General features: G+C 39.4%; 1 protein-coding gene across 1 annotated transcript; it reads right to left on the bottom strand.

Moving 5' to 3' along the window:
* Nucleotides 1-11,280: 11,280 nt before the first annotated feature.
* On the bottom strand, nucleotides 11,281-18,258 carry LOC124136004. The gene is made up of 4 exons (XM_046501739.2): nucleotides 18,139-18,258; nucleotides 16,766-16,931; nucleotides 15,025-15,199; nucleotides 11,281-11,913 (listed from the first exon to the last, which is right to left on the bottom strand). Exons 1-4 carry the CDS (start codon nucleotides 18,195-18,197, stop codon nucleotides 11,732-11,734), a joined length of 582 nt encoding a protein of 193 aa, XP_046357695.2. The 5' UTR covers nucleotides 18,198-18,258; the 3' UTR covers nucleotides 11,281-11,731.
* Nucleotides 18,259-18,651: the final 393 nt, after the last annotated feature.

Genomic DNA, 18,651 nt, shown 5'->3' with positions numbered 1-18,651 from the left:
AGAAAACAGATTCGTTCAGTATGACGCACACATAATATGTCGAAAAACTTTGGCCCAGAAAGACCCTTTTTACCGCTTGGTTGCTTAAACATAGTGCTCATGATTATGCTTAAATACCAGGTAGTTGATAAACAGACTGAAGTAAGCTCTCAATTGATGCTGACATGCACAGTGATTCTTATGTTGTGGGCCAAGGCCGGTATGAGTTTAAAATATCACATGGTTATTTGCGGCATTGTTCCCCCTGTCAGGGTCCAATTATCAAAACGTTACTGGGATGAAAACAGTCGCCGAGACACACAGACTTAACATAACTCAAAGTAAGGTCCAAAAACACAACTATCATACCCGTATCAAATCATCATCATCAAATAACCATTTTTGTTTTGTTTAATCAAAGAACACCTCCGTGGTAGTGGTAGTAGTAGTAGTAGTAGTAGTAGTAGTAGTAGTAGTAGTAGTAGTAGTAGCAGTAGAGCGTCCACCCGGAGGTTCAATCCCCGGCCGCGTCATACCAAATGACGTTAAGAGATGGTACTTGTTGTTACCCTGCCTGACGCTCGACATTAAGGGGCTTAACCAAGGACACCACTGAACCAATGAAGCTGACATTTCACATATTTGTTCCAACCAATGATGACTCCCTAATTTATTCGGGGGGACAGCACTATTGAACTTATCTTTATGTTCATTACCTAGTCGTTTTTGTTCAAAATGTAATGACATCTGGTAGATGTGTACATCAACGTGGGGCTGAACATATTAAGAAATAGTATGTTCCGTCTGTTTAGATATTTCAATCTTTTTTACCATGCTTCTAAATCCCACACTGTAAACTTCATCTCCTCGAAAAACCACAGGATCAATAAAACTTCACATGATTGTCCTCATCATTGATGTCACGTGAATGTGTTCAAGAGGTTTGAGGGGCGGTCGGGTAGCCTAGTGGTTAAAGCGTTCACTCGTCACGCCGAAGACCCGGGTTCGATTCCTGACAAGGGTACAATGTGTAAAGCCCATTTCTGGTGTCCCCCGCCGTGATATTGCTGGTACATGCGTAAAAACCGTACTCACTCACTCACTCAAGAGGTTTGATGATGATTGTGTTCGGTCATGTCTGTACAAAATGTAATGTAATTTGGTATTTGTTTATTTAATTGTGGTTCTCAACATTTTTAAAATTTGGACCTTGATATTAAAATGTTCTTGTAACTTCTCATAATACTTATTTGGCCCTGTAAACTGTTTCTCTGAAAGTGTGTAGAAGAGAGACGAGGCTAATCAAACTATTCTCAATTATACCTTTTCTTGTGCTTATCTGGATTTATACAAGGTAAACATATATTTTATAAGTGAATATCAAAGTTTCTTATATCAGAAGAATTCTGATATACATGAATTAGGACGCACGACTGAAAGATTAAAGTTTGTACCTGGGCCAAACTACGATCAGTTACAATTCATTCACTCATTATTGTAATGCGTGGACGTAAAGGTTATCCAGATATAACCAACATTATTATTTTCGGTTCTTGTTTGTACGCATTGTTTGGTAACAAGCATATATTCGAATTTGCTCTGCAACAAAAAAATTGTGACATGTAAAACGATGTTAATATCATTGCTGCTGCTGTTTTAAACTTTAGATTTCATGCTCTTTATCATTTTATCTCAAAGAATCACCCAATGCATAAAAACGATTTTTTTTGGTATTAAATAGGTTTACAAATCTTGCTCTTCCGTCAGTTATAATAGAACTCTATATATCTACTGAGCAACTAATTATCACGGAGCGAGGAATTTAAATATGAAATGTCAATGCCAGAGAATAACCAGTCTGGATTATCGACCGAAACAGTTTGCATACAAAAGAAGCTACCGCACGGCAGTACGCGACGGCGGCATGTAAACAAGCGATTGAACATTTACTGATGTAGTTGAATCTAAAACCGATTATATTTTTAAAATATTTATATTAAGTTCTAAACACCATTGATCACAATATGATTAAATACAATCTAACTGCATGTTAAGGTCAACAACAGTATCAGAAAATGTTATCACATCACCATCTGCAAACACGCTCAATCATATCAACAAATAACAATAACACTTCAATAACCTGTGGAACAAATATTACCATGACTACATGTTGTATACCTGTCAGGAACGCGTTCATTTACAAAGAAAGTAAACAATACAGGGCTCACAATACGCCCTTGGCGAACACCAGCTGGAGTAAGGAAAGAGGGGTTCTGTTTCCCTGAACACAAGCTTATACAGCCCCGTACATTTTTTAAGAACATTACATTTTGACATTTTACCAAGGAAATTCTTCGTTAAAAGTGAAAATAACAACGTTCTGTGATCATAATCAAAATTCTATTTTAGATCAATGAAAACACAATAGCAACTATCTTTATCTGTATAGCACTTTCCATTACGACTATATGTATAAGAGATATTCCTTGCATGGTAATGCAAGAAAAGAATTAAGTATGAGTAACAAAGACGTGGGAACTCCTTGTTTTCCATCTGCACAGATATGACTCCCTACCTGCTGTCACTAAACTATACGTTCACATTCACTGAAATTCTTTACTATACTTAAGCCGTGCATGACACGCTCTCTGATTCTTATTTGATACTGCGTTCCTCAACACTGAATAAGAAACAAGGCAACGCCCAGTAGACTAGAATTCGCAGTGTAGGCGTTTGCATCTGCCTCCAGTGCGAGAGAACCTATCTGCATAAACAAAATTTACATTCCACACTGATTTTGCACCCTTCTAATGGAACTCAGTCTGAAAAGGGTAGCACTAGCACTTAGAGCACGCAAACGTAGACATAGTTGCTTGTAATAACCCATGGAAAGCAATATCAAGAGTATGCGTCATGAATTGACACAGAGGGCTCGTGCCTTATTTAAGTCCATAGCCATCCATTGTCCATTATATGATTCAGCGTGGTCACCTCAATTTCTGAAAACTTGCTACTTGACTTAAACTTATATTGTAATGTTGATAAAAAACCATTAGGTATTGAAATAATTTAGCGTTCAATAAATGAATAAGTTTGCTAGAGCTACATATATGTAACCCACACGAATAATATTATATATTTATATACGATATATATATTACTTAATAAAAACAAAAGATTGCATCTGCTCAAAGGCGCTTTTGTATGAGTCTGGTGGTCAACAGAGTGTTCAGTTCGAGTTGTAAGCGGATCGGAACAAATAGGTTTTTAACAGTCCCTTGAATTCGTTGACCGGTCTTTGCAAAGCACCATTCACCAAGCGACATAGTTCTTGTTTGTGGCAAACAGGAGCTGACTGTTACCAGACCTGAATGATCTTACAAGTTGATATCGCTGTATCAATTCACTGATATAAGGGTGGCCGATGTCATGAAGTGCTTTGTAAATTAACAAGTATTTTGAATTCGATGCGCTTTGGGATCGGGAGCCAGTTTTGTTGCATCAGTACAGGTGTAACATGTTCGTATTATCTAGCACGGGTTACCACCCTGTCAGGTACGTTTTGAACACGCTGAATCTTTGCGATCTAGTATTTTGGCAACCCACACAGAAGAGCAATGCAATAATCCAGTCGGGATATAAAGGAAGCCTGAATGAGAAATGCACCCGCGCGTATATTGATGTGTTTCCTGAAAGGTCAATATTTCCAATATTGTAGTATGGTCATCGAGGCTCAAAGCAGAGTCCTGTATACTTGTTACTTTATGTGAGAGTATGTAACTTCATCTACTAAACTGAATTATAATTAAATAGAATTGTGTATGGAGACTAGATACTTTTCAGCTACAGCTCCCAAACCAGACATGTTTTTTAATATAGAAAACCAGGAGCCTAAATATTATTTAAAAAAGTATCTAGCAACAATAGTGAGTGAGTGAGTGAGTTGGGTTTAACGCCGCTTGTAACAGTATTCCAGTCATATCGCGGCGTGTCAGCTTAATGTGGGAGGAAAGCCAGAAGTGAAGCAGGTTTTAGACGTTTACCACTTCGGTGAAACCCACGAGCACGGGTATGGTGCTGACAAACCTAGAAACATAATTAGGGCGAACCGGGATTCGAACCCACAATCATAGGTTTCTGGCGTGCCCAAGGGACGCAACTCTGCACAGCGAATCGCGGCGCCTTAGACGACTGGGCCACCCGTGCCCCCTCTAGCAACAATATACTTTTTTGCGGCAATTTCTGTTTTACAACTGTGTGAAGCATTACCTTCACGCACGCACGCAAACACGCACGCAAACACACCAGGTCGGTCCCTAAATAGTGATTGACATGTGCTCATCGCTGAGTCTAGACAAGTTATTTTGCTTTAAAATTCGCAAGAAATTTAGGTTTACATCTGCATATAGATTTTAAGGATGTTCGTTACTTTATTATCGTATGCATTTTTCACCAAAATACAAATATAGTGTCATTTTGAAAATGTTCAACCTTAAAAACGCCCACCTTAGATTTACTTTTCTATCCGAAACAATGAAATGGAGAATGATATAATTGTGAAGTGAATATTTCGCCATAACTATTAAATAAAAACGACAAAACCTTTTCAATATTCATCAGAAAGTAAGGATCGTGTCAAGTATGTTTCCTAACACAGTGTACTTAATGGCTGGGGGAGTCTATCTATGAAGCTGAAGGACAACAAATAAAAATAATTAGTGTGCAAGACACATATGACATGTTAAGTTCACATATTAGTTCATCCATGACGTACTTGATTGTGCCCAAGAAAGGATGATGTGACATCTTAATAAGTACATTATTAACATTATACTTCATTATGAAAGCAAACATTCATATTACAATGTAATTACAGAAGGTCATAAAGTGCCTGTTCCTTTCGGTCGTGTTGATTGAAAACATGAATGTCTTTGTGTGAAGATTTGCGGGCATGCGCTATTAACTGTTAAAAAAACTGTGTTTGGCAAAAATAGTCTTAAATGATTTTGGGTGTAGGGAGGAACCTGTTATAATGACATGACAGATATTAAACAGATATATGTGAATGGTACATTTGTATGTACAGATATATATGACCGCATGTTCCTGAAAACAAAGAAATTGATGCCTTTGGTTAAGTAACATTCTCCGCCCAAAATCAGATGACTCAAAAGTCCCACAATGTTTCACATTTCAGGAATCACAAACAGTTCATTTTACTATGCGAACATCATTTCATCCAAGTTTAATCATAGGAACGTGTTGCAGAACTTGGCAGCTCATGTTCCCAATTCCACTACTTGTTTGTTTGTTGGTTGGTTGTTTAACGCCGCACTCAACAATATTCCAGCTATATAGCGGCGATCTGTAAATAATTGAGTCTGGACCAGACAATCCAGTGATTGGTATCATTAACATCGATCTACGCAATTGGGATATGATGACATGCATCAACCAAGTCAGTGAGCCTGACCACTCGATCCCGTTAGTCGCCTCTTACAAGCATAGGCGCCTTTTACGGTAAGCTTGGGTTGCTGAAGTCCTATTCTTCACGGGTCTCCACTACCAGTGGCTACCGAAACTCACCATACTGGGTACGATGTGTGAAGCCCATTTCTGGTGTCCCCCGCCGTGATATTGCTGAAATAATGTTAAAAGCGGCGTATAACCAAACTCACTCACTCACTCACCCATCATACGGCTACCAACCTGTTGGTAATTTAATCACAGGTGACTTCTCCATTGTTGACAGTAACAACCTTATCAGGTATTCAGTTATGGACCACATTTGAGCAGACCTCTACCAATTTGGACCACAAAGTTATAATCATGGATGCTGTCGAATAAATGCGCCAAAGGGTAAGATTTTTTAGAGCAGATTAAGTCTGTGCGTGATGTTATTCCCAGTGACAAGGCCTCAAATAACATATCCATCATATATAAGCATCCCTATATTAATTGAAAGAACTTGGTAAAAGTGACATATCAATAATAAGTATAGCGATAAAACCCCTTCCATATCCCATAGAAATCTCTGTATAAAGCAGTCGATTGTACAATTTCAAATATATCATTAGCATGTGTTTATGAATCACTATCAAATAGTAATGATACCAGGTGTTCGCGAAAAGGTGAGCGTATCCTGTCCCACCGGTGGTACCCGTCACAAACACATGCAAAGGCAAGTCAATTGTTCACCTGAAAAAAACAAGGGAACATGTTGTACAAGCCAAAATATGGACTGATTCTTCAAATCATGTCTACCATAAAACATTTTGAAAACTTTACTGAGGCCTTGAATGTTGGAACCTTGATCAGACAACTTCTGAGCAAGAGTAATAATGCCGCATGTTCGGTCATTATATTAACTGAAAAAGAAAACGGCCAAAAACACGCATCAGTACTATCAATGTTGACTTGACTCTAAAACCTAAAGACATAGCTCGATAAAAATCCTTACACAGAGAGATATATTGCAGCAATGCACCAACAAAATCCCTGTCACAAATATTTATCATAATGTTCAATACATACAAGGAATCATTTTTTTATAAACACAGAAATAATGGTGGAATTTGTACCCCACTATCCCAAACGACAAAATTAAGGAAAAGCTTCATTATTGATTAATGGGGCATTTGTCACTATACTTGGTGACCATATGTCCATTTTAAAAGGTTAAAGACATTTTTATTTCAAAAATGAAAGCAAATGCCATCCAAAGTCGTATGTGAAATGTTGGATTGCTGAAATTTGGGGATAAGACAGTTTGAAAAGAAGTAGACATCGCCATGGGCATCAATTGTGCTCACCTTCAAGCTGAGCTGTTTCTTTATGCATATGATTTCTGCTCAGTTTGACAAATTCAAAAAATGGAATTTAATCAAGAAAAATAACTTCAGTTTATCAATGATCTAATATCGTTAAATAAAGAGGAGCGCTTTTTGTCACTCGGAATCTTTATGCAAGGATTAAATATAAAACAGGTGAGGCCGTTTCACTTGTCTCTCTTTGTTTTAGTTCAGGTGGGTAAATCAGTTGAAGGGGACATACTATCAGATCATTGATATACCTAAAGATTAACTGAAACTCCCTTGTTTTGAACTTTGACGAATCAGTGACAAAAAAGATGTCCCATGCAATTCCTTATTTTGACTTATTTTTCCGCGTTTGTCTTGCCTTTGGATGTGAATGTGGGAAATTCCCTATTTTGACAATATGTTTCCGTGTTTGTATAGATACACGCTTGCCTTGCCTTTGCATGTGTTTTGATGGGTGCCACTGGTGGGACAGGATGCATACCTTTATCATCACTATTTAATTATTAGTCATAAGCATGCTTATGATTGCGTCGAAATCGTACAATGGACTCTGCTTTTAGTAGAGATTTCTTCTGATTATGAATATGTTTTTGTCTCTGTTAAGATTATAAAGGCCTACAGTACAAGTATATGCATTATTCTGTAGACTGATTATTCTTCTTGACAAAGATAAAGATACTTATTTACTGAAATTTTCTGAAATTGCTGATCTTATTTCAAACAACCCCAACTTACACATGCAAAAGTCGCATTTGGAGCATATTTAAGACTTCATATAAAACCTCATATTGTCCGAAAGACTGATATGAAACTTATTGTCATTTGATTTTACCACTTATTGGTTTGGCGTTATTGGTTCACGGTCACATTGCGGATGCAAGATATTAAATCTTTAAATGTTTTGATTAATAACTCTTTATGCTGATACTAAGTGTCAAGAAAATGCGTCACTGAAACCTGAGAGTTGCACAGCCAGACCATCCATGTTATGACCCTTTCATTTCCAATGTATTAATCTCACAATCATTTAAATATGACAATGTAGATATACGAATGTACGGCATAAAAGCTTAGCACTTTCTTGAAGGTTTAAATAAATTATTGAGGCCTTGGCAAAATGTACCTGTCTTCCCGGGGATATATGGCAGATGTCATTGTTTTTATATTTGCAGTTACCCGCTCTTACAGAAACTGCCAAAACACCCACAAAAGAGTAACCTGTATATTATGAAGAGCACAATCTCAAAGAAATACACTTTTTACAATGACAGTCATACAGCATCCGATATTGGCATGGTAGTTGCCCGAATTGAGGTGGGGTAGCAACAAGAAGCTTTCAAAGTAATGGACAAAGGGCACACACATCTAAAATCGCTAAAATGACACGTCACATTTATAGCGTGTATGACCACCCCCTGCTACAAGATACTCAAAAATTCTCCGGCACGCAGAAAAAGTCATTCGTCTGATGACGTCGCGTGGGATACATCGCTATTCGTTTTGGAGGGCCTTGATCAGTTCTTGTCGGTAGGCTGGAGGATGTAGTATATGTCGAACACGACGATCCGTGACATCACAGATGGGGGACATGTATGGGGAGCCTGCAGGCCAAGGCAACACGTTGAAGTTGCTGGCTGCAAAGAAGTTCTGTACGATTCGGCCTGTATGGGGTCTGACGTTGTCATGCTGAAAAGGGACACCACGTGGCAGCTGTTGTAGAAATGATAGGACGAAGAATGTCATCCATGTAACGATAACCAGTGGTGTTCTCCCCTGCCCACACATTCCTCCCGAAGACATAACAGCCCTCAACCATATGGCACGACCTTCTCCCCTTTGGCGGTAAACACGCTGTCTTCCATCAGCTCTAAACAGAAAGAACCGACTTTCATCAGTGGAGACGGACCCCCTGCCAGTCACATTGCTGCAAACGACGTACAGCCCGGGTCCATTTCAATGTTTGACGACGTTGTTGCGCTGTCATTAGCTGTCCTCTGTAAGGTCTGTTAGCCCTAATTCCTTGAGCCCTGAGTGGCCTGCCCACTTTTAGGATTCGATTCCAGAGATGCAAAGTACGCAAGCACCAGTCTTCATTGGGTGTAGTTACCCCGGGGCTGTCTAGTTCTTGGCCTGTCTGATGTCTGCCCGGTAGGTCTGTAACGTTGCATCAGGTTAGTAACAGCAACACGGGAGCAACCAAAAGTTCTAGCAATGGGGGCATGGGTTGTTCCCATCTGCAACATACCCAGTACATACTCGCGGTGTTCGGGTGTCAGCAGTGGTATTTCTGTGGTGGTTTCTTATCAGTGTTAATGTCTGACATGCCGTATAGTCTCGACTGCCCAAGCGGCTCGTGTTTTTCGCTTTGTTCGTTGCAAAAAGAGTGCCGTGGACGTGTATCACTTTCTACATTTAGCATTGTTGTGTTTGCACGGTGTGTTTTGCATTGATTTAGTTTGAACTTTTATTTATAAATTTTTGCAATTTCATTTTTAAAGTGGTGAAGTTTCTTTTGGCCGTCAGCTTAGATGGCACGCGTGGTCATTCCGGGTAAGAATTATTACTACCCAGCAACCTATGCTGGTCATAACAGGCAACCAGACGGATCGGGTGCTCAGGTTCCCAAACGCAGTGGGTCGTTGCTCACAAAATCAATCGGGTGGTCAGGCTGGCTGGCTTGATTGATGCATGTCATCTTATCCCAATTGTGCAGGTCGATGCTCGTGATGTCATTACTGGATTGTCTTGTCCAGACTTGATTATTACAGGCCTCCGTCATAACGCTGGAATAGTGCTGAGTGCGTCATTAAACAAAAACCCCGCAAACAACAACTACATAGATGGCGCTGAGGTAGTTTCAGTAGTGGTTAGGCTCGCTGACTTAGTTGATGCATGTCATCGATCCAAATTGTGTGGATGGATGCTCATGATGTCAATCACTGGTTTGTCTGGTCCAAACTTGATTATTTACAGACCGTCGTCATATAGCTGGAATATTGCTGAGGGCGGCGTTAAACAACAAACAAGCAAACAAACAAACAAAACAAACTATCGTGGCTTACAGGTGGTTTCATCATTCGTCACTAATAATGTTTTTCATATTCAGATATTTAAATATGAACCTATTAAATATGTATTTTATGTTATGTGAAGATAGAGCTCGCAGAAATACGAACATGTATTGATAAGCTTATCTCCCAAAATAACAAAAATCCTGGAAATACTGAAAACAACTAATTGTTAAACAATGCTCTATCAAAAATAGTTACCACTAAAAAAGTGTTTGGAAATAGTAAAGGGACCGACTATTTGGTATTCGGGTGTGAGGTGGGATGGGGGTGGGTTAGGTATCAGTATTTTGTGTGGCAGATAATTTCTTTTTTATTCAAGCATTTACTGGAACAATTTATTGTTTTCGATAAATCCTCTAAAAATATGTCCTAAAATCTACAAATCAATAATTTACACAGTACCTTCAATTACGCTGAGATTCAAGTAATTCATATGTTTTTCTTTAAGCAGATATATTTTATGAGCATAGAAAGGTTTCTTATACACTATGAGTGAGTGAGTTGGGTTTAAGGTCTCTTTGTACAGTATTCTGTTTATATCACGGCATGTACGTTTAAGTGAGAGGAAAGCCCGAAGTGATGCAGGTGTTAGATGTTTACCACTTTGTGAAACCCACGAACATAATCAGGAATCGAACCCAGGATCATAGGTTCCTGGTTATTTACAATGAAGGACATACAGTGTCTGTCTCGCAGGAATTTGATTCTGATTTAAAATGTATATCATTGTAGTTAACTAAAACAGGCACAATTAGGAAAAATGAAAAATCCAACAAAGTAAGAAAAACTAAGTCACGTTTATTTTCAAGTTAAGAACACAATATTTTCGTTTTGTTTGTTTGTTTGTTTTGTTTTTTGTTTAACACTACACTCTGCAATATTCAAGCTATATGACGTCGGTCTGTAAACAATCGAGTATGGACCAGACAATCCAGTTATTGATATCATGTGCATCGATCTACGCAATTGGGATACGATGACATTCATTAACCAAGTCAGCGAGCATGACCACCCGATCCCGTGAGTCGCCTCTTACGATAAGTATAGTCGCCTTTTACGACAAGCATGGGTTACTGAAGACCTATTCTACCCCGGATCTTCACGGGTCCAATTTCTGCGATGGTTTTGAGATGACACGAACCTACGCTACAACACAAGACAAACTCTCAACGGGAAGCTGGGGTAGCCTGGTGGTGAAAGCGTTCGCTCTTGACGCCGAAGACCCCAGTTCGATTCCCCACATGGGTACAATGGCGTAAAACCATACACACTCACTCACTCAAAACACCCAACAGTATCTACTGTTGGTTTATTTTAGGTCGTTGGGTGACGGCTTCCCACTCAATAAACAACAAAAAATACCTGCTGTGTGCCTCACAACAACCAGTAAACAACCAACACAAGCATATACACCAGCTTTTTATTGCAGGAAGTTTACAATTACATGTATACGCCATTATTTTCTTATTTGAAAGTTTAACATGAGTTCCTTCGAATTTGGAAGAGATGTTTCGAGGAAGAGTGAAGAAACAAATACTCACTTCAGTTTGACGAAGTGTTTTTGATAAAGCTAGCCTCGGCACGAGACAACTCATTTATTTCAGATAGTAACAGTTCAAAAATTAGAATTTATTCAGGTTAAACTCAACAACAGATTTACACAATTTAAATTCAGACGTCATTCATTGGTAATCACTGGTGTATCTTTTTTATATTAAACCTAAACAAGGTTTCCGTCGATGAAAAGCAGTTTAATGGAATAAAATGACCAAGTACGTCGTTATCATTTTTACTTGCGTGAATAGAAATTTCGGAGATTTTGTTTTTCTGTTCCACGCTCAAGTGTCACTTGGTTATTTATTTGTAGTAAGGAGAAGGATGTCCCTGAGGCAGGTCCTTCTCCTTGTCGACGTTGTTGCGACGTCTGCAGACGATGTAGCCAAGGACGGCGGAGAGTAGGGCCAAGAGACCGGTACCAAGACCGATTCCTACAAACATCGGGAGCTTGGACTGGCTTGCAGTTGCTGTTGCGGCGGTCTCTGAATACAAGTCGAATATGCTCAGTGAAAGCATTCTTTATCATAATCATCTTTTCCATAAATAATCATGTCATAACTTGATGAGTTCATTACATACCATTATCCAGGCTATTTAAGATTGTCATTATGGTCGAACTAATGGGTAAGATGCTACTTCTATCACATCTACTGAGGTACTAACGCTAGTGTGTCACTTCATTCACATCAATTCAATCCCCAGTGTTCAACTATGAAATCAACACAACCTCTAGTGTTAAACTATCACATTAATACAACTCCTCGTGTTAAACCATCACATCAATACAATCCCTCGTGTTCAACTATAACATCAATACAATCCCTCGTATTAAACAACCATATCAATACAACCCTCGTGTTAAACAACCACATCAATACAATCCCTCGTGTTCAACTATCACATCAATACAATCATCGTGTTAAACTATCACAGCAATACAACTCCTTGTGTTCAACTATCACATCAATACAACCCCCAGTGTTCAACTATCACATCAATACAATCCCTCGTGTTAAACTATCACATCAATACAACTCCTCGTGTTCAACTATCACATCAATACAACCCCCAGTGTTCAACTATCACATCAATACAACTCCTCGTGTTCAACAATCACACCAATACAACTCCTCGTGTTCAACTATCACATCAATACAACCCCTCGTTTTCAACTATCACATCAATACAACTCCTCATGTTCAACTATCACACTACAACCTCTAGTGTTAAACTATCACAACGCTACAACCCATAGTGTTAAACTATCACAACACTACATCCTCTGGTGTTAGTGTCAGACTTCAGTCTTAATTCATTCACAACACTACAACCCGTAGTGTTAAACTATCACAACACTACATCCTCTAGTGTTAGTGTCAGACTTCAGTCTCATATCATTCACAACACTACAATCTCTAGTGTTAAAATATCACTACAACCACTTCTGTGTCACTTATTCAGAACACTACAACCTCTAGTGTTAAACAATCACATCACTACAACAACTTCTGTTTCACTTATTCACAACGCTGCAACCTCTAGAGTTAAACAATCACATAACTACAGCCACTTCTGTTTCACTTATTCACAACACTACAACCTCTAGAGTTAAACAATCACATCACTACAACCTCTGTATTTAAACAATCACATCACTACAACCACTTCTGTCTCACTTATTCACAACACTACAACCTCTAGAGTTAAACAATCACATCACTACAACAACTTCTGTCTCACTTATTCACAACACTACAACCTCTAGAGTTAAACAATCACATCACTACAACCTCTAGAGTTAAACAATCACATTACTACAACAACTTCTGTCTCACTTATTCACAACACTACAACCTCTAGTGTTAAACAATCACATCACTACAACAACTTCTGTCTCACTTATTCACAACACTACAACCTCTAGAGTTATACAATCACATCACTACAACCTGTAGAGTTAAACAATCACATTACTACAACAACTTCTGTCTCACTTATTCACAACACTACAACCTCTAGAGTTAAACAATCACAACACTACAACCTCTGTATTTAAACAATCACATCACTACAGCCGCTTCAGTCTCACTTATTCATAACACTACATCCTCTAGAGTTAAACAATCACATCACTACAACGACTTCTGTCTCACTTATTCACAACACTACAACCTCTAGTGTTAAACAATCACATCACTACAACCTCTGTATTTAAACAATCACATCACTACAGCCACTTCTGTCTCACTTATTCACAGCACTACAACCTCTAGAGTTAAACAATCACATCACTACAACCTCTGTATTTAAACAATCACATCACTACAGCCACTTCTGTCTCACTTATTCACAACACTACAACCTCTAGAGTTAAACAATCACATCACTACAACGACTTCTGTCTCACTTATTCACAACACTACAACCTCTAGTGTTAAACAATCACATCACTACAACCTCTGTATTTAAACAATCACATCACTACAGCCACTTCTGTCTCACTTATTCACAGCACTACAACCTCTAGTGTTAAACAATCACATCACTACAACCTCTGTATTTAAACAATCACATCACTACAGCCACTTCTGTCTCACTTATTCACAGCACTACAACCTCTAGAGTTAAACAATCACATCACTACAACCTCTGTATTTAAACAATCACATCACTACAGCCACTTCTGTCTCACTTATTCACAACACTACATCCTCTAGAGTTAAACAATCACATCACTACAACAACTTCTGTCTCACTTATTTACAACACTACAACCTCTAGAGTTAAACAATCACATCACTACAACCACTTCTGTCTCACTTATTCACAACACTACAACCTCTAGAGTTCACAACACTACATCCTCTAGAGTTAAACAATCACAACACTACAACCTCTAGAGTTAAACAATCACATCACTACAACAACTTCTGTCTCACTTATTCACAACACTACAACCTCTAGTGTTAAACAATCACATCACTACAACCTCTGTATTTAAACAATCACATCACTACAGCCACTTCTGTCTCACTTATTCACAACACTACAACCTCTAGAGTTAAACAATCACATCACTACAACCTCTAGAGTTAAACAATCACATCACTACAACAACTTCTGTCTCACTTCAATCGCCCCTTTCGGTCGGGTAGCCTAGTGGTTAAAGCGTTCGCTCGTCACGCTGAAGACCCAGATTCGAATCACAACACTACAACCTCTAGAGTTCACAACACTACATCCTCTATAGTTGAACAATCACATCACTACAACAACTTCTGTCTCACTTATTCACAACACTACAACCTCTAGAGTTCACAACACTACAACCTCTATAGTTGAACAATCACATCACTACAACAACTTCTGTCTCACTTCCATCGCCCCTTTCGGTCGGGTAGCCTAGTGGTTAAAGCGTTCGCTCGTCACGCTGAAGACCCAGATTCGAATCCCGACATGGGTACAATGTGTGAAGCCCATTATGGTGTCCCCCGCCGTGATATTGCTGAAATATTGCTAAAAGCGGCGTAAAACCACACTCACTCATTCACTCACTCCATCGCCCCTACACAGGTATTGCCACCTGCTCTCACCTGTCTGAACGCCACCACTGTTTCCTTGACTTGGAGAGCCCGGATGTGTACCCTGGAGATTGGGGTTGCCGTCAAAGGCGATGACGTAACCCACTATAGTGTCCTGTGCCTCACGTCGTTTTCTCACAGGGAAGAGATCCTCTTTGATCAAACTAAATCCAGTTGAACACGATAGCTGCAAGACAAGGAAGCTGCTCGTCTCACTCTTATAGTGACGGTTAACAGTTGTATAAGTATAACCCAATATCTTGAAAACTTTAACGTTATTTTGGGAATTACGCTTTCTGTGTAAAGCACAAATTCAAGTACTATTTTTGGTTGAGTCCTCGTCCGGTATTCGAAACCACACTCCCAGAGTGAGGCACTTGTTTACACAGAGGGGCACACAAAGTACATGTATGTGATCTAGACTTCCATTTTTGTTAAAACCTGGAAGGGTGAGTGGGTTAGATTGCTGATATAGTGTGCTGGCGATTAGGTGCCACACTCCCAGGATGGGACTCAACCCTAAAAAGGTACTAGAATTTGTTCTAAGAAAATGTCATCCAAAATATAACATTGGTACATTGGACCACTTCCTAAAAGGCATTGTGCATTCATTCCCCACATTGCGACCAGATGGTGGCTAAAATGAAACAAACAATAAATGGTTATTCGATGTTTTTTGTTTGTTTATTTGTTGTCTAACACCGCACTCAAGCGTTAACAATCAGTTGATTGTCTGGTCCAGACTCAATTATTTACAGACCGCCGTCATGTAGCTGGAACGCTGCATAGTGCGGCGTTAAACAACAAACAAACTTCATGATGAGTAACTGGGCATATGGCAAATATTACATCTGAATAAACTACCACTAAACCAAACCAATAGGTTGTGTTTGCTTGTTGTCCTACACCGCACTCAGCAATACTCCAGCTTTGTGATGGCGGCCTGTAAATAATCAAGTCTGGACCAGATCATCAAGTGATTGATTTGTTAACAACGATCCACGACGTCGGGGTTTATGACACGCTATCAAAATCACCGAGTCTGACCACCCGATCCATTTGGTCACCTCTTCGACCATCATAGGTAGTGGGGACTTATTCTAACTGGGAATCTCCACGGGGTCACTCATATGTAGTGAACTTCATCAGCTTTCAAGGTAGACACAATTTTATGGATAACAACTTCTTTAATGCTGTAAAAAGCGAAATTTCGTTATAGATCATTATACTGTTGTCAAGCAAGCAGTCTGGTTGATCTTGCCAGTAATTATATGCTTGTATCAAAGATTAAGCCATGCATGTCTAAGTACAAACTCTAGCACAGTGAAACTGCGAATGGCTCATTAGATCAGTTATGGTCCCTTAGACGATAAATCCTACTTGGATAACTGTGGCAGTTCTAGAGCTAATACATTTTTTGGCACGGTATAAGGATCTATACCGAAACGTCACCTTTACAGTAATTAAAGAAGTTGTTATCCATAAAATTGTGTCTACCTTGTCATCCGTCAACTTCTAAGTAATGCCTATCAAGCAATTCATCAACTTTGTCTTGGCCGTGGCAATAATGATACTTTCTTCATATTAACGAGGTATTGTTGCATTGACCACATTCAACAAGCAAAGAATTTAGGGCAGTTCTGAACAGAATCAAATTAATTCCAAATAGCAAAGGTGAAAGACGCCTACGGACCACGTGTCACTTCATGACGTTAAACCTTTTAGCATCGCTCGATGACTATCTTCTACTCACACCGGAACATGCTCCATTAGATACGGACGCTTTAACGACGATGCCCATGTGTGAAGTGGTTACACTGCCAACTGACGTCATACGAAGCTTGAAACAGGCTTGAGTCGATGTCGCAGGGAATATTGGTTCTTCAACCACAACCCCACTGTACTGAGGGACGATACATCTGTAACATTGGTAGAGCTTTGAATACACAGTGCTTTTTAGACAGTGGTCAAAGGTAAATATATATTGATAATGCAAGAGAATAACCAGCCTAGATTTACTGCCGAAACAGATTCCACTTGGCGTAAAGGGCAAATAGCTGTGGAAATTATATGAATGGACCACTGGAAATCGTGATGACATCAGGTGTTCGCGAAAAGGATAAGCATGTCCTGCCCTACCGGTAACGCCCGCCATTCATACAATTTTCATAAAAAGTATGACTAATTATTTATTCCCAATCGTCTCAGAAGCTGCGATTCGCTGTGCAGTGTTGCGTCCCTTGGGCACGCCAGAAACCTATGATTGTGCGTTCGAATCCCGGTTCGTCTCAGTTATGGTTCTAGGTTTGTCAGCACCATACCCGTGCTCGTGGGTTTAACCGAATTGGTAAACGTCCGAGGCTAGCATCACTTCTGGCTTTCCTCCCACATTAAGCTGACACGCCGTGATATAACTGGAATACTGTTAAAAGCGGCGTTAAACCCAACTCGCTCACTCACTCATATCAAAGTCATGGCTAGTCCTTGATTTGACACGATACCTGTATTATTTGAGTGAGGTGAGTTTAGGCGCTCGTTGAAGATATTTGTGTTACTAGTGGCAACTAGTGGGGATAAAACCACAGATGGTGCAGTAGATCAGTGGACCACCTACATATAGGTAAAACATGTTAGTTTCACATACTTATAGTGATACGGAGGCACGGGTGGATCCATCGTCAAAGCCGCGGCAATTCGCTTTGCAGACTTACGTCCCTAAGGCGTGCCCCAAAATAACATATTCGCCTTTTTTTAAAATGTTTCTTGGTTTGTTAGCACCATGCCCGTGCTCGCGGTTTTCCGTTTAAAACCGGCATCACATTCGGCATACCCCCTACATCAAGCTGACACGCCGTGATATGATTGAATAATTATTAATTATATATAACTGTTTGAAACCGGCGATAAACCAATCTCACTCACTAACTCACTTTTAGCAATAGTGTGTTGTTCTAGTATGTGTTTATGTGTCAGTGAAGAAATCATTCGGCAACAGACGGATTAATAAGGAAGGATTTAGCATGAGTAATACTGCGCGTTTATAATTATTGCTTGATATATTGCCATGTAGCTCTGAAGTCAGCCGATATAAGCTTGGTTTGATGAGGCCAATCGTATTGCTCTTACCCTTCATCATACACCATCCATGACACGGCGTCCCCGCCTGACAGCGTGTTGTTGACCATGATCTGGTGAGTCAGCACGCAGCCCCAGTCACTTGCTGGAGAAAGGAAACTAGAGGGTCATATCTGCTATTAATAACTATTGCCATTCATCATCTATCCATTTACCTATCCAATCCTCTATCCATTTACCTATCCAATCCTCTATCCATCCATTCCTTTATCCATTTACCTATCCAATCCTTTATTCATTTACCTATCCAATCCTCTATCCATCCAATCCTCTATCCATTTACCTATCCAATCCTCTATCCATTTACCTATTCAATCATCTATCCATTAACCTATCCAATCCTCTATCCATTTACCTATCCAATCCTCTATCCATTTACCTATCCAATCCTCTATCCCTCTATCCATCCAATCCTCTATCCATTTACCTATCCAATCCTCTATCCATTTACCTATTCAATCATCTATCCATTAACCTATCCAATCATCTATCCATTTACCTATC

The sequence above is a fragment of the Haliotis rufescens genome, unplaced genomic scaffold (genome assembly GCF_023055435.1).
Source record: "Haliotis rufescens isolate VD_foot unplaced genomic scaffold, xgHalRufe1.0.p SCAF_4, whole genome shotgun sequence".
NCBI classification, from domain to species: Eukaryota; Metazoa; Mollusca; class Gastropoda; order Lepetellida; family Haliotidae; genus Haliotis; species Haliotis rufescens.
This window is presented reverse-complemented; position numbering and strand designations above follow the sequence as displayed.

What these genes read in the sequence shown, in the direction of transcription:
- LOC124136004 (XM_046501739.2), bottom strand. Translation starts at nt 18,197, where the DNA reads ATGGTCAACAACACGCTGTCAGGCGGGGACGCCGTGTCATGGATGGTG. An exon ending in CTAATGGAGCATGTTCCGGT is followed by an intron (nt 15,200 to 16,765) that starts GTGAGTAGAAGA and finishes CTTGTCTTGCAG; the next exon opens with CTATCGTGTTCAACTGGATT. An exon ending in CAGTGGTGGCGTTCAGACAG is followed by an intron (nt 11,914 to 15,024) that starts GTGAGAGCAGGT and finishes ACTTGTATTCAG; the next exon opens with AGACCGCCGCAACAGCAACT.